Genomic DNA, 16,788 nt, shown 5'->3' with positions numbered 1-16,788 from the left:
GCTACAGAGAAGCCACAGCAGTGTGGTGGAAGTTAGGTCATCTGGCTCACAGAACTGAACTGCTCATTTAATAAGGCTTCTGCAGACACTCAGCTGGAAGCAATAATGACTCCTAAGCAAACGTGACAGAGTCTGTGAGAGTTTAACATAAAAAAAAACAATTAATGAAAAAACAAGGAGAAAACCTCCACCTTTCAAATGGCTCTAATTAGCTCACATGCAAGACTCAGCATTATGAGAGTGAAGTTTATGCTGGAGTTCTTTAAATTTATAAATATTTTTATGTGGTAGGAACATACCTCTATTCAGAAAGATACACAACTGCTATGTGCTTCCTCTCAGCAATTTTTCAGTTGCACATACAGTAAGAAATTAATTAAATCAAATGTAATGTTAGACTCTGCCTCGAGAAAGAGAACAAACTGTTGACCAGCACAGGATGCAATGATCTGCTGCCTGCTATGACCTTTCGTAAGGGTGGAGGAAGAAGCCAACCCCCCAAAAAAATAAACCACCAAATCCATCACAAAGCACGACAACTTCAGGTAATCTCACACACAGATGTCTATGCAACTACAGATGGCACGGTGTTACTAGACTAGAGAGATTTTCACTGCAGAGCTTAACAGAATTCATGAACAGGCCCTTTCATTCGATGCACTTTACTGACCCTTCCCAGTTCGCAGTCTTTACTGACATCTCCCTCCTTTAAAAATCATCTCCTGCGTTCTCCAGATAAGAGTTACAAGGTAAAAATAGTTTGATGTGGCCAGTGCTACACCATTATGGAAAGTATTTGAGTCTGCTCACTGCAAACAGCTTGTACTCACTATGATCACCAAATGAAAGCCAGGGAAGAAACTCAACTAGAGATTTATATGTTTAGGACAATAACATGGGCTAAGAATTTTGGCAAGGTTTTGACTGAGTTATAGATGCCCGAAGAGGAAGCAAAAAAAAAGAAAAAGAAGGTTGTAAAACAATATATATACTGCAGCTCCAGAGAGTGGCGGCTCACTTCCCACTCTGCGCCACCATAAAAATGAAAACAAAACAGGGTTCTCTTAGTTATCCTCACACACAAAAAATCCCAGAGCTCTTTCCAAAATGGTTCTGGAGTGAAAACATTGGATCACACGCACTGCCAGCTGCCAGACACTTCTAAGCTCACTCTGAGTGCAACTGAAAATAAAGACAGCTTGAATGTGGTCTCTGAGCAGCAAAGGGTTTTTTTTATTAGACAATAGCACTAAGAATCTGCGTCCAAATTTTGCTGCACAGGTCTTTCTTCAGACTCTTTACTACACAAGCACTGATCAAGAGCGTACACTGCACACACTTAGGACACGCAGTCTGTGCCCAAGGACAACTCAGTGGCCTAGGTGACCCATCTCTAACCCCAGAAAGGCAGGAGGTTATAGATACAGGTCAGAATTCAGAGGTCAACAGCAGGGCAACATAAGGCAGATTACACCTTTTTCACAAAGCACCAGCTCCTCAGAAAAGCAAAACAACGGATGCAAAATGATGCAGCAAAGAGAACAACTCATGTATACTATATTATCAACCTGAAATTCTATGCTGTTTCTTGAAGAACTCACCAGTGGTTCCCGAGATGCTGCATTTTCCGTCGCAGGGCAGGAGCCAGCCTGTAAAGCAAAAAGAAAAGCGAGGTTACATTGCCACCTGAAGGACACAGTTAGAAATACCAGTCTGTCAAGACCGCTCTTCCCAGGAGCAGGATCTCGGCAGATACACTTGTTTCTACTGTCAGCAGCGGTTCTGTGACAGACTGAAGACAAAAAGGTCACAATCACACGAAAAAAAAATTGTTCCGGCAGTCCCCATTGAAAAGAACAAAATTCACACAAATCTGAAGAACTTGTTTCAGGGAGCCAGAGAGACTACTGAGAGATGTCATGAAAGAAACGTTCACCCTAACTCGAATTCTGAAATACATGGTGCAGTGAACAAACACAGCATGAAACTGGGACGACTCCCGTTAAACTCCTGGCTGCAACACGTGTCCCACTGCACGGTGTAAGACAGGACATTTTCCTCATAGACGAAATGAAGATAAGAACTTGCCTGTCTCTAAGAAACCTGACAACGTACTTGACGTCCACAAAGAACTGTGTGATACTAAAAGGAAAAAAATGCCGCAGAAGCCCAAAGTACAGTTGAAGTGGATGCAAAAGTACCTCCCTCCGATTCCATGGTTCACTTTCTCCGCTCTAGAAGGACTAAACTTAACTTGACATCGAGCTTCTCCCATTTCCATGATCCAGTAACGCACCCTTTGTTTCCTGCACTATTCTTCTCAAGATTTCAAAACACTATGATTTAACTAAACCTCACACTATGTCAGCAATACCAGTGCCATCCTTGTTTCCCACACAAGAGATACAGTTTTAGGGCAGATGCTGAACACCTTACCTTGCACACTAGGAAAGGGTGGCACACAGGAGGAAAGCAAAACTATTTGATTAAAGCAGACCAGCAATCCAAAGACTGGACTAGACTTCAAATTCAGGAGCTTCCACCCTCCAGGCTCACCTGCAGTTTTGCTCATATTCACTCACTCGTCAAGAACAGGCACAACATTTTAGTATAGTCCCATGTTTTACAGAATTACTCTCCGGGCTTTTCTTCACTGCCAAAAAAACCTAGTTTGGTCTCTGTGTAACTAGCATATTTCAGCTCTTCCAAGGCAGAGACACCCAAGTTTTACCACAAAATAAAATTATGTTGTCAACCATCTACTGTCAAATGGGATTCACGTGATGTTAAGATGGTCTAAACCACACTGCCTTCACTGTGGTTTTTTTTATGTTTGGAGAGGTGACACATACTGGCTACCTCAACAGTAAAATAATGCAGTTTTATTAGTAATGAAGACAAGTTTTGAGGCTCAGAGAAAAGCAATCCTATTCACTGAGTTTAGGGAAAGATAAAACTTTCATAAAGGTCCTTCAGTGACTTTTTGTCCTCCAATTCTATTCATTACTTTTACACAATATACTACAAAGTATCTCAAGATTTTTTTTTCTATCCACAAAGTAAGCAAAAAATATAGATCAAAATAAGTATTTACCACAAGAGGGTGCCAGAAACTCAAATATACCACAGCTCTGCCGGTTCCAGACATAAGCACCATCACCAGAGCCCAGCCAGATCTCACAGCTAGGCAGTGATTCTCTAGAGAGGCCCTTAGTCTCTTCTTGTGCGGTCATCATCATTTTCACTACTTCGCTATATATGTGCAAAATTTTCAGCCACTAAGAATTCACTTGACATAACCACCGCAAGTATCAGCTTCAACACCGTACTGGAAGTCGCACTGCCTGGTCTGTCTGCAGTGGATACAATGCTATGCAATACCAAGAAAAGGGCAATTCTGTCTTCAACCTTGTCACTGGCTTCCCATTCTTCTATGCATAGTGTACCTGCTTTCCAGTCTTTTACAGTTGGACGAAAGAAAAATAATGAACAGTCTCAAGATCCATCCACTCCTCCAAAAATATGGAAAATGTGAAAATCAACACAAGAATGGTTTGCATGATTTATTAATAAGTTAACTGAACTTGTTTAGGTTGTGGATACACTTATTTGGTGCATATGCTCTATTTTATTTCTTCAGTCAAATCCCAGGACTAACACAGGTATCTTACTATGGGTAATACTCTAAAATATTGGGCCCTGATTCATAGCACACTGAAGTCAAACAAAAGATTCTCATCAAAGTCAGTTAGCGCAGGGTCAGAACTGCTCAGAAGAGGCAGATGAAGACCAACAGATCAAATTCCTGCTGAATACTTCAAAAAAGTATCTATAGCTGTTAACTATTATTTCCATGGAATTGTCCCATCAAGCCACTTGCGTTTAATGTTGAGTTTTCTAAGAATATATGTATTTTGCTCTTCTGTAGCGTGTTTCAGGGAAAATTAAAAGCATTTTAACTACCTACACTGACTTTGCAAAGAGAAAAACTACAGATATATGGTGCAAACAGTACAGGCACAAAGGCACAAAGAAAGAAGCAAACCACCACAGAATTCACAACCTCAGCAGATCCCCAGAGCATCCAAAGTACTGGGGCTTGTTATGTTCTGCCCTAAGGTGCTGCACTAGCGTTTATGGGCTGTCATGCACACAAAATTTGGCCAACCTGGGAAACTGCCCAAAGAATGATTTGAAAGGAAGCCTAAGTTACTCTGAGAAAACATGTTTTATATTGACAAGTAAGAGTCTTGATCCTGAAGACAAATACTCAAAAATTCTGACGTGTGCTTGTACATAACCTGATGACATACACATGCTGAGCTAGATAACTTATGGTACTTTGACTGCATTGTCCAAACCTACCGACACTTTAAATGAGATCTGCATTTTCCTTCCAGCAAGATTTCCAAGTACAAGGCGTAGTGTAACAGCGAAAGAACTAGTCTTACAAAGTCGCGGACAGTAACCCTCCAGAACATGTTAGCTCCGAGACAAGTCAGGGAAGATTCCCATCCTTGCCACACGATGGCTGTTCAGCAGCCTGTATTTAATGAAAACAATGGACATCACAGTCCAGAGACCATTTATCTTCACCATAAAAAGCATATTTTAAGGCAGAGAGCCCAAAGGCTTAACACTCAAGAGCTACAGGCAAGCGGGAAGGAAAATGTACCTATGTATTGACTAACAGTGCAACTAGGGAATTCAGTCTCTGAATTTGAGCAACAAATTTGAGCAACAAATCGGGCATCTTTCAACATATTTTAAATTTGCTTTAACTACTTCCTTCCACAAAGAAAAAATGGTAGCTAGATGGTAGACTCAATCCAAAGTGGGTATAATGAAGCTTTAGAAAGAAAACTAGTAAGATTTGGGCCTCAGTACTCTGCTTGCTTCCCCACTAAACCACATGTAAGAACATCACAAAGTGTAAAAAATGTTGGAACACCAATGCATTCTGTTCACCTTATCAACTCTCCTTTCTCAGTCCCTTACACTAAATCTATATGTAGTCTGTTTTTAGCACAGTGAGCCTTCCAGCGTTATAAAACAATCAAAAGAATCCCACATACAGAATCCACCCTGCCTATCCTACCTCAACGGCTGCACTACCGTTTCGGTACCAATTCAAATTCAGCCACTGCCTTGAACAATCTCACGCCTTTCACGACTCACGCAGACCAGCTACAGACTGACTTCCAGGATTCTCAGCTTCTGCACGTAATTGTACAGATAATTAGGTATCCTTTTGTGTCCCAAACTAAGCAGCTTGGAAAAATTTAGACATGTTTATCTAAACCAACAACACAATCGACAATTAATGCTAAAGAATTTCCATTTCTCTCACACTACTGAGATTTACGATTAGATGGAATGCTGGAGGAATGGGTTGCTGGCTGGCTGAGCCAACGACTCACCAAACATACTGCCAAAGTATTCAGCATCAAAGAAATACTGATAGCCAAGAAAAATCGGAAATTGGCTATTCTGTTCACAGGCCATACCACCATCCTGCTCTTCCCTTTCTTTTACTGCAAGGAATAGTAACAGAGATCGGATCTTTTCTTCTGCTTATTTTTCAGTAAAGTCATTACTACAGGCTCAAGGAACACAATTTCTAAACAAATCAAAATATTTTAAAATCTCCAGTAGAAACCTTTATTGCCTTTAGAATATTATTCCATGCAAATGATTTCATTTGAGCTGCAATACTCCCCCCTCCCCACAATGCCTGAGGCAATGTTAATTCATGAGAACGAGAAAATTAAACTAAGAAAAACAGATAATAAGCCAAAAGATATCTGACACTCCCTTTTCAGCATCTAAACTAACTAGATTTGTAATAGAAAACACGTTAGGACCCAAATGCAAACATGTTAAGCAAGACAGTGCTACTACTCATAGCCCTATGTTGAATGCTTGGCATAAATAAACAGACATCAACAGTGGTAGAAGGTAAATATTTTTTTTAATTCTCTAAATATTTATCAAGTAGTGGGGACAACTTTGTACACGCATTGATAACAGTGTCAAAACTGCAAGGGTTGCATAAGCGGAGTGGCATTTACATTCTGGTAGAGTAATAAAGATATTTTCATTGTTTTGCTTCATTCCAAAATTGTCCCCTTAAGAAATCATCTGCTGTGCTATACGTCCTTCAGTTACACCCCTTTTTCCAGCCAAACTGCAGGATTCTCTCAAATCCCATCCAAGCCAACAGAATCTGAGCACACCGAATATTTCTCAGCATGAGGAATGTGCAGCCAGTGTAAGGCACACATGACGGTGAAGACGGGGATATCGGTCATCGGCAGGCACCGACAGCCTTGGACAGACAGAACAACCCTTCTGTCGCCACTTAAGCACACGATGGGGGGAAGGAGGAAAGCCAACACACAAGCAGGGCTGCTCCTGGTGCGTGTGTGGTGGGGGTAAATACTGGTGTGGCTACCCTCCAGCTGAACCTCACACACCTGCAGCAAGGCAGGCCACCAGAGCTGCCTCTTAAACTCTGCCACTAACGAAGTCACAACAGGCCAGGAGCCAAAAGGGGTCCAACTGATTTGCAATTGCCTGAGAATCCAGCATTTTTGCATACTATGTGACAGAATCCAGCAGAGGAGCAGCTAATTGACCACGTTCACCCACAGTGGCTTCAAAGACCCTCCCTCCTTGGAGGAGCTGACACCAAATAGCCTCTCTGTGGTGAAAAGTTAACTTTGCAGCCTGGGTATTCTGCCTTACCTCAAATTCTTCCTGATTTAGAAAGCAGCACAGCAATAACTCCACTATGTTCTTTACAGCCAATGCCTGAAAAACTCCATGTTACACATAAGCTAAGAGTTACCGTTCCCATTTTTCACTACAGAGACAGTGACAGAGTGACTTTCTTCTTGTCCTTCATTTTAAAACCCAGGGGTGCTCTGGCTACATTTATGAGGCCCATTAAAAAGCAAGACTTTTCTATTTCCAAACATCCAGCCTTCTTCTGAGGTAAAGCAACACTAAATAAATGTTAAAAAAAGGAGTGCAATGGGAGGATACTATACCCAAACTCAGGAGAACCTGAATGTTTCTCAGGCAACCACATTTGCCAAGTAACCAGCTTGCTTTCTGAGAAACCAACAGCCAACTGCCTTGTAGGTTGCCCAAGGGGCTTATGGATTAGTCACAGGTTGTTTCGGGTTTCCTCATTCTGAAAGGATTCACCTGAAGCATGAGGTAGGGACTGTAATGCCTGCACCTCCAGCTACGACTGATGAAAGCACCTGGCTGATGCAAAACTGCCCAGCAAGCCTACTGTGAGTTTGGTAACTGGGCCTTCCACAGCCTAGGAGGAGATTTGTGCTGGTTAGTCAGTGTGAATTTTACGTAACGTATTTATATTTCAGTTTAGTTCAACAATGTTCCCCTACAAACTCAGCCTCCTCTGTCCTAAATAAAAAGGATCAACAGAGAGGTTCACAGCAACTTAGTCAAATCTGGACAGATTTGAATGATTGCACACAACAGCGCGTCAGTGTTAGACTTTGATCTATTTTATTGCCTGTTGCTGAAACAGCCAGACCGTTCATCTCCCGCTGGCTGCCGGAGGGCCCTCTGCGGCCACCGAAAGGATTCTGCAGAATTCCATTGGTATCACATACTGAGAAGTCTGTCCGATACTGGTGAGATGAGAGAGCTACCAGGAGGTCACCAAATTTGAGGCAGGTACAGTTTGCAACCAGACACAAGTTAACCTGGCTCATGAGCAAACCAGTGCAAGTGACAAGAAACCGACGCCAAACACATCATACGCCCATTTTCCCCTCTGGCTCCCATTCCCATTTGTTTCAGGTCGCAGCATCTCAAGGTTTTAGTACGTTTCTTGAGCACACGCTCAAGTTAGTGAACCTACAGTCACTTACCCTCCTCACTGTTTTTGCCAATGCTTATACTACGCCTATCACTGCTGCAACCTTTTACGTTCCTGGTTCAAGGATCTTTCTCCTTCACAGTTGCAAGGCAGAAACATTTTGTCTAACTGGTGCTCCGCCTCATTCCCAAGCCCGGCTGACACAGAAACCGCCTCCTGCCTCCCTGGCTGTGCTGTGGATTCCCCCCAGCTCCCCGATTCGAGTGCTTTCTGGAGCTGCAGCCACTGACCCCAACACGCAAACATGCCCACCGTCTGGGGCCCGGCCCCAACAGCCCTTCCCACCAGCGCTGCCCCGCACAGGGCAGGCCGCCAGCCGCCTCCCCCGCGCCGCGGAGCCCTGCCGCTACCCCCGGGCCGCGCAGAGCGGCCGAGCGGGGGGGCCCGGCGCTCCCCGGCGCTGAGGGCCCCGCCCGGGCAGCAGCCGCCGCGCGCTGCTCCCGCGCACCCCAGGGAGCCGCTGGCAGCTGGGGCTGAGGCGGCGGGGCCTGAGGGGGCCGAGGCGGCCCGAGCCGGCGACCGTTACCACAGGTGCGAGGCCGCGCGCGCGGGGGAGAGGGGCGCGAGGAGCGGAGCGGGCCGGCGCGCGTGCCCCTCTCCGCGGGGAGGGGGGGAACCAGGGACGAAACACCGAGGCGCGGCGCCCTCCCCCCGCCCGCTGCCCCGCGGCGGCCTGGCCTGGCCTGGCCTGGCCTGGGCTCTCCCCGTCCGTCCCCCGCCGCCCCCGGCCCGAGCCGCGCGGGCAGAGCGCCGGCCCCGCTCACCTGGCTGGGCTGCTCCGCTTGCTCTGAGGAGGCCATCTTCCCAGGCCCGGCTAATTCATCCCCGCCCAATCGATGGAACGCCCTCGCCGCGCGGCCCCACAGGCTGGCGCTGCAAGGCAGGACGAGTCGAGCGCCGGGGCAAGGATGCGCCCCGGCGGAGGAAGCCACTCCTGGCGTGAGTTCCCGGCCTCTGCGGCCGGGCCGGGAGCCGGCGGGCGGGCGGGCTCGGGGCAGGCCTGAGGGGAGCAAAGCACGGGCCGGGAGAGCGCGCGGGTGGCGGAAAAGTTCTCCCTGCCTGGAAAAACCAGTCGGGCGGCCATGGCGGCGGCGCTGAAGCGGTGCGTGGTGCGGCGGCGGGACGGGCGGGAGCAGCACGGGCTGGCCGCCTCCTGCCTGCGGGAGCTGCGCGACAAAGGTGAGGGGGGGGAGGCCCGGCTCCCTCGGTCGGGGAGGCGGCGGGGTCCGAAGGCTGCGGGGGAAGGGGCGGCGGGGAGCGGTGTCACTGGAGCGCGGCTGGTTCCGCATCCAGAACGTTGATCCTGGGGTGCGTTAAGAGGAGTGCGGCCAGCAGGGCCAGGGCTGTTCTCCCCTCTGCTCTGCCCTGGTGAGGCCCCATCTGGAGCGCTGCCTCCAGTGCTGGGCTCCCCAGTTCAAGAAAGATGAGGAGCTACTGGAAAGAGTCCAGCGGAGGGCTACGAGGATGAGGAGGGGACTGGAGCATCTCTCCTACGAGGAGAGGCTGAGGGAGCTGGGCTTGTTCAGCCTGGAGAAGAGAAGGCTGAGAGGGGACCTTATCAATGCCTGTAAATATCTGCAGGGTGGGTGTCAGGAGGACAGGGCCAGACTCTGTTCAGTGGTGCCCAGCAACAGGACAAGGGGCAATGGGCACAAACTGAAGCAGAGGAAGTTCCAGCTGAACGTGAGGAAGAACTTCTTCCCTCTGAGGGTGACGGAGCCCTGGCCCAGGCTGCCCAGGGAGGCTGTGGAGTCTCCTTCTCTGGAGCTATTCCAGACCCGCCTGGACGCGGTGCTGTGCAGCCTGCTCTGGGTGACCCTGCTTGGGCAGGGGGTTGAGCTGGGTGACCCACAGAGGTCCCTTCCAACCCTGACCATTCTGTGATTCTGTGATTTCTGGAGGGGCAACTCTTACATGCTAAAAAAGAGCTGACCCGCAGAGCTGTGTGGAGATGGCTCCTGGGCTCTAGCCTAATTACCAAGGGCGCCTTGTCCCTTAATAAAATAAAACAGGCAGCGCGTAAGTCACTTTTGCCATTTCATCAAGTATTTTTTCTGTTCTGCAGCTAGGGGCATTCTGGCTATTGACGAGGCCAGGGAGCCCATCACCTTAGTACTGGCAGAAGATGGCACCATTGTGGATGATGAAGATTACTTCTTGTGCCTGCCACCTAACACCAAGTTTGTGGTACTGGCCAGCAATGAGAAGTGGTCCAGCAGAAGCTTAGGTACTCTGTGGGCGCAGGAGCGTGGAAGGGGAGGGGTGTTTGGAACACACCTAGTGAAATTAGGCTGTCTCGGGTAGATTGGGAATGACCCATGAAACCAATGACTCTTGTGTCAGACAGTGGAACAGCCCAGCTCTCAGAGTCTGCGGATGAAGTGGACAGTGCTGCAGAGAAGTGGAGGCAGCTGGCCAGGCAGCTGAAGGATGACCTGTCCAATATCATCTTGATGTCTGAAGAAGACCTCCAGGTACAGTGGGGAAACCTCTAATTGCTGTTCTTGGCTCTGCCCATCATCCATTTATCTCGGTAGATGGCAGAGAACAGAACAAGTAAATGAGATCTCAAGCTTAATTCAGCTGCTCCTGTTTGGCTGTGGTGCTCGAGTCCATTTTCTCCTTGAGGGGAAAGAGTCGGAAGTGTCTGAGAATGCTGTTAATCACTGATTGTCCCCCACAGCACGTCTTTCCAGTCCTGGCAGTGGGAGGGCAAAAAGTCAAGATTTGGCCAAATGGGACCTGAGGTGGGCTCCTTCCTTAAAAGCAGACCCCTGTGTAACGGGTCAGAGGGGAAGGCTGAGCAGCAGGCCAAGGCTGGCTGCTCCAGAGCGGTTCGAAGAACTGCAGTCGGTTTGCAGAGCTGATTAATTCAAGTATCTGACTGTTTAACCCCTTGTCTGTAGTGAGGCATGGTCACAACTGCCTCTTCTCATCCTCTTGCAGTGTGCAGCTTCCCAAGTGCTACTGGTTTTCCTTTGTGTATTCCCATGCACTCTTAAGAAGTGGTACTTTGTCGGGATTTCTGTTAAAAATGCACATGGTTCCACACCTTCCTGGATGCCTTTTGGTTTCTGGTAAAGAATGCTGGCTGGTGGAGTGCCACTACAGCCTCTTGTACCTAGGCTGACAAGGAACCGTGTGAAACACGCTGGGTTTCGTGAAGGTGGAGGCTCTGTCCTTCAGGCAGCTTGCTCTTTGTGCTGTAATCCGCGTAACAGAGTGAGTTCCTCAGGCAGTCCCTGTAACAGGAGCACTCTCATTGCTTTAAGGTGCTTATTGATGTACCACGTGCAGACCTGGCAGAAGAACTTGCCCAAAGTGAAACCAAAATCCAAGTATTGCAGGACACCCTGCAGCAGGTGCTGGACAGACGAGAAGAAGAACGCCAGTCAAGACAGCTCCTGGAACTCTACCTAGAGGCCTTGAAACATGAAGACAGTATCTTAAGGAAAGTAGCAGGTAGGGAGCATTAGGATGCTGGAGAAGGCGTTTTTCAGAGATGCCTGAAATAGTTGAGTGGAATAAATAAGGCAGAGTAAAGGACTGGAGTGAGTCACTCGCTTAGCAGCTGTTAATGTGGTGGATGTAATAGCTGGTGTAGTGTAAGAATTCTCTGACTGGGTGAGACCAGGAGTTCTCCCACTGCTATGTCACATTTCCCACATGGCCCAAAAGTAGAATATTGGGAGAAAGCTTAAAGCATGTAGTCATCCTTAACACTATGCATTTCTTAAGTTAGAGGATGCACCTAGATACAATGCACATTTTATTAATTTGAAAACCATCAAAGCAGCCCAGGCCACTTTTCCTGTTCTGCGTGTGTCATGGGCTGTAATGATTCTGCTACTTTTCAGAACCTGAGGCTGTACCAGGAAACGAGATGGATGTGGTTGACACGGGTACCAGCAGTACAGGCACCTCAGCCAAAACAGCGCTGAGTGAGCAGATCCTTGCTGCTCTGAAGGAGAAACCTGCGCCAGAGCTCTGCTTAGACAGCCAAGATCTAGAGGTGGGCGAGAATAATACAACCACAGTCTGGCAAATCTCTCCCTCTGGAGAGAGAGGTCATAGGGGAAGCTGTCCTTGCTTCTGCAGGCTGTAACGTAAATATACCTTAGTCTCAAAGTGGTGAGATGTAATGTATTTCTCTTCCTCAGTAACACTACCCCCTGCTTGGCAGTAGCCAGCCGACACTATTCCAAGTACTCTAGTCTGTCCTCTGAAAAGCCACAAAATAATTTTGGTTTTGATCTCTGCCAAGTCATACAGTGCTTCAGCTGTCTTACCAGCAAGGTTTTTTTGTATGCAGATGCATCTAGCTACATTTCTTTTATACATCCCAAACCAAAATGAAAACCTCCCTGTTTTGGAAAACAGTGTAAATAAACCCAGTTTGGAAAGTCTAGGCAAACTTTAACCATTAGAAAGTGTGTTCTTTCTAATGCTATGAACTTGTTCCTTTTGCTTTTCCCTGCTGTACCAAGTAACTGCTTTCTGTTCCTTTGAACATCTGAATATAGCTTCGAGCTCCAAGTATTGCTAGAATATTGCAGATACTCTAGCCCACAGGACAGATGATGAAAGCTGGGAACATCTTCAATACCGAACTGCCGGTATTGAGCAGGTGTTGCATTACTGCTGTTCTTAATGTGGGCAAGGGATTAGTGGTGGAGGAGTATCAGTAGAAAAGACTGTTAGAAATCTGTCTTGCTACAGCTCGTCTTGAAAGAAGACACACAAGCCCTGGCCTCGGCTCTGAGATGGGACAAGCAGAAAGCTGAAGCTCTGCAGCAAGCCTGTGACCAGGAGCTCTCCAAGCGTCTACAACAAGTGCAGACTTTGCATTCCCTAAGGAGCACGTCAAGGGGCAAGAAAACGCTACCCTGGGGAGACTGGCTTAGTTCAAAACGCAAAAAATAAGACACTAGTGCTGCTTGCATCTTTTTTTTTTTTGGCATTAGAGTCAATACAAGCAAAGATCCTGGGAGCCATAGTTTGCTGGTCATACTGTGGTCTGGCTGTAGACAACTAAAATCTGGACATTGTCCTGAGGCTTAAACTCCTGTGATGATTCAAATCATGTGTAACCAAAGGGATTTTGACTTTTTGCAGAATACTAGAACAATGGTATTGCTAAACACAGCATGTAAGGCTTCAGCTTTGAATACCTGGTTGAGAGCCAGAAGCTTCCATCTGATAATGATGGATCCAGCTTCTGAAGCCCCAGGCAGTTTGCTTACTTTGTCCTCCCTCCATTTTTAACGTAAAGGATGGAAGACCTCTGGAAGACACGTTGAGGCACAGTTAATGAAGGTGGCAGAGGGGTTAGTCAGGTGCTGTCTGGCTTTAAGCTCCAGCCTGTGATCTAGGAACTTGAATTCTCATGCTAATTTAATCAGTTAAAGTAAAATCCAAGTCCTTTAACTTCTGTGCTTTTCCTGAAAAGAACTCCTGCCTCTTGCTGCAGCATAAGCACTAACCTGGAAGGTAGAAATACTTGCTTTGTAAGGCTGTGGGGCAGAAGATTTGCATTTGGCCTGTCCGTATTACTTTGCTAATCATTAGTGTAGTATCATGATTCTTTTGTATTAACTGGCTTATTTTTAAATTTGTTAGTCTTTTTTTCTAATATTAAAACCGTTTTGAACCTTACTGTTGGACTAGTTTTGATATTCCCACCAGCTGCTATGATTAAAGAATGTGCTGCTAAGTACAGTATTACCTTAAGGACAGAGGAAGAAGAAATTAAATACAGAAACACTCTGTATTTAACCTGTCCAAAGCATTTAGGTAGAATGCATGTTCATACTGGTGACGCTGCACCAGAACTCTCACCTGGCACTGCTGTTCTGCTCTTGTGAGAACAGAAGATGTACATGAAAAAAAATCTGAAAAGTGAGCTGAAACTTCTGAGAAAGTTTTAGCAGGTACAAATGTTTTCTAGTATCAGGCAAAACCCTCTGATTTAACATAACCTTAAATTTTACAGAATGCCAACTGATGAGTACTCCCACAGCAGGCATTCAGATGAACCCATTGCATGTAGACATTCCAGGTGAATTATGGTGCACTCAGCGTTCGACTGCCAGCGTAACTAACAAATATTCTGAACAGTTTAGTGCCTTTGAGCAGGTAAGCGAAGATACTTAAGGTAACTTCAGAAGAAGCTGCCCATATGGGAACTGTCAGGATTTCGGCAGGAAGCTTGCAGTCAACTTTTTGGTCAGTCTGTTTAGCTAGGGCAGGTAATTGCTTTTTACAATATACACTTCTGGGTTGTAACATTACTGGCCATGGCAGGTAAAAAGGTTTCCTACTGCTTTAAATAGCCACAAGCTGTTTATGTTCAGGTCTTTCTGAAATAGCATATATGGCTGCGCATCAGAGAATTTTTGAAGCATGCTGTATTGCACTGAAAGCTAATTACACTGGCTACCAGTTAAAATTGCGTGCATTGAGTAGACGGGCTGTCAGCAAGCTTTTTCTGTGAGCTTCTGTCTCAGCTTGTGACTACCACTCTCTCCATTATAAACCAGTTTTTCAGTCTTGCTCAAAGCTGCAATACTTTAGCTTTTTTTCAATCTCAACTTGGCAATGGAAATTCTACTCCTCAGGTTGTGCAAGAGGAAAGAAGGGTTTGACCTGTGCCTTTTTTACATCTACTTAAAATAGCAGATAGCATAATTACTTCAATCCTGTGTGTATTAGGAATATTTAACTCGCCTACTTCCAGGCAAACACTGAGACAGAATCACAGAGACCATGCTGATCATTCCTGTAGGAATGCAGTGATGGTCCTTCCAATGTAGCCTTAAGGAAAAAAACAAATGGAGGCTTTTCATTGCTGCTTTTCCCTCTTTTCTGTTACCAAGGTTATAGCCTTTTAGTTGCCTGTAAATTACTACATGCTGCAGTTCTTATGTTACAGAATTCAAATTATCAACTAGACCTAGCATAGTATGATTTAAACTGTTTGTTAGGTTAGAACAAGACAATTAAGACAAAACTATCAGATTTTCATAATCTCATGGGAGTGCAGCTCTACTCTATCCTAAAGCTGAGCTGGCAGTTTAATAGTAATATTGACTATTATTGGCAAAAAAGCAGGTATATAATACTTAACTCTCTTTAAAGCTCTATTATAGTCAGCATCCTTCAAAAGTCTCTGTGAAGAAGGAGAAGCAATTAGCTACTGACTAAGATTAAGAGAATGAGAAGCAATTAACTACTGCATATCATCCTGTAATATCTATAAAAAAATCCTTTTTTAGTGGTGAAGTTTATGTATTGCTTCATGGATCTCTTTCAGTAGTGCAATCAAACAAAGATGAAAACTGCTAAAACATCTCCATTTAATGAGATTTTTAAACCTAACAGGTCTAACTTGATTTTTTTTTTTTGTATAGAATTTACTATAGATCTTTGGATCATTATATTCTGAAAGCTGGTTCATAGCTAGAATTTCCTGTTGGGGATAGCAAAGAGCTGCTGCCAGATCTAATATTTCCCCAGCAAATAATCACAGAGCTTTTCAGTAAACAACCTGTAGCCATTGGCCATCACCTTCTGTATACCAGTAGTGTATACCCATGTGTGTTTGGAGAGGCAGTAACAGGGGATTTTAGCTGAGGATGACAGACAACATCAGAGCTAACAAACTTGGAGACATGTTATTTTTCTTCCTGACATGTTGGGCTTAATGACCTCAGAGAGACAAAAAAAAAGAAAAAATCAGGTAGCCTGTGTAATAAACATCCAGGTGGCCTTCCTCTTGAAAGACAGCTCCTACGACATCAAAATGCTTGATGCTTCTAAACACCTAGGAGTCCTGTGAAATCAATTTCCTACTGAAGAAAGGAACAGGATAAATGAAAGAAGCGAATCAAACAGAACTGCCATGTCCTGATAACCAGATCCCTGCAGAAGTTGCTCCTTTAGAGACAGAACAGTGGAGAAGAGCAAGATACTTGATCATTTTTTGCTTACCTTACCTATCCAAGTCAGGAGAAACTGTCCACCTAAAACATGCTCTGTAATCTAATTTAACCTTAAATTAGATCTACATCTTGTAGACATGAAGTATGTTTGATTCACTTAAGCTTATTTGAGCTGCACAGACACTTCAACTATGCAAAAATTAGCATTTCCTTGATCTTATTCCTGATTCCTGTAATATTTAAGAAGCTTTAACTTTTGAACCACGTGACTGAGCTGCCCACGATTGGTGAGGATGGATTTTGTAGAGGTGTTCAAGAGGGAGGAATACAGTATGGAAGGTCTAAAACATAGCCAGAATGTGTGTCAAATCCTAGGGTGGCTGCCATTACACTTTTTCCAGGGTAAAAAATTAACTCAAGGCTTTGATGTTCTAAAAGTTTATCATTAACACCTTCAAGTAGACAAACCACCTTGTAACAGAGATTCCACCTTGTAAGAGTGAATGCCATTTGCCATGAACGAGTATCCTCAATTACTGGTCTTCAACGCTGCATTAATGATTTCTCCCTTAAAGCACCAAGAAAACCTTTTGCATCTCCTGCTGGATTGAGTTGATGACCAGGCCACATTAAGGTAAACTCTGATGAACTTCTAGAAAGCAAGTAATATGTAGTGGCATAAAAAAACCCCCCACACACCAATACGAAAACTGAGTCACGTAAGCACTGGTATGCCAAGAGGACAGATTTCCTGTTGATTACAGAATTGCTAGTTTCTTACCTACCTAGCCTACATCAGTCAGTAGAAGAATTCTTCCAAAAGATATCTCATCCCTGAAAGTGGAACAGTTTGGGATAGGGGAAAGGGAGGGTATTTAAGTGTCATTGTGTAAAATGTCCCATGTAAAGCCAGAGACAGGGATTCATGCC

The 16,788-nt window shown here is 45.4% G+C and overlaps 2 protein-coding genes across 2 annotated transcripts in view; one reads left to right on the top strand and one right to left on the bottom strand.

The window, feature by feature from the left end:
- The window catches only part of PEX14 (peroxisomal biogenesis factor 14), a 79,695-nt gene extending 70,954 nt beyond the window's left edge, over nucleotides 1-8,741 (bottom strand). Inside the window, exons 1-2 of the mRNA XM_075437441.1 lie at nucleotides 8,683-8,741; nucleotides 1,602-1,649 (exon numbers count right to left, since the gene is read on the bottom strand). Of these exons, the coding sequence (XP_075293556.1) occupies nucleotides 1,602-1,649; nucleotides 8,683-8,718 (84 nt within the window). The 5' untranslated portion in view covers nucleotides 8,719-8,741. The remainder of the gene's footprint in view (nucleotides 1-1,601; nucleotides 1,650-8,682) is intronic.
- Nucleotides 8,742-8,821: 80 nt separating this feature from the next.
- On the top strand, nucleotides 8,822-16,298 carry DFFA (DNA fragmentation factor subunit alpha). The gene is made up of 6 exons (XM_075437443.1): nucleotides 8,822-9,097; nucleotides 9,984-10,145; nucleotides 10,262-10,392; nucleotides 11,191-11,380; nucleotides 11,776-11,930; nucleotides 12,638-16,298. Exons 1-6 carry the CDS (start codon nucleotides 9,001-9,003, stop codon nucleotides 12,839-12,841), a joined length of 939 nt encoding a protein of 312 aa, XP_075293558.1. The 5' UTR covers nucleotides 8,822-9,000; the 3' UTR covers nucleotides 12,842-16,298.
- Nucleotides 16,299-16,788: the final 490 nt, after the last annotated feature.

The sequence above is a fragment of the Opisthocomus hoazin genome, chromosome 16, assembly GCF_030867145.1.
Source record: "Opisthocomus hoazin isolate bOpiHoa1 chromosome 16, bOpiHoa1.hap1, whole genome shotgun sequence".
In the NCBI taxonomy this organism is placed as follows: domain Eukaryota; kingdom Metazoa; phylum Chordata; class Aves; order Opisthocomiformes; family Opisthocomidae; genus Opisthocomus; species Opisthocomus hoazin.
This window is presented reverse-complemented; position numbering and strand designations above follow the sequence as displayed.

Coding starts and splice junctions, on each gene's coding strand:
- DFFA (XM_075437443.1), top strand. CDS start 9,001: ATGGCGGCGGCGCTGAAGCGGTGCGTGGTGCGGCGGCGGGACGGGCGG. Junction 10,393..11,190: donor TGTCTGAAGAAGACCTCCAG/GTACAGTGGGGA, acceptor CATTGCTTTAAG/GTGCTTATTGATGTACCACG. Junction 11,381..11,775: donor TATCTTAAGGAAAGTAGCAG/GTAGGGAGCATT, acceptor GCTACTTTTCAG/AACCTGAGGCTGTACCAGGA.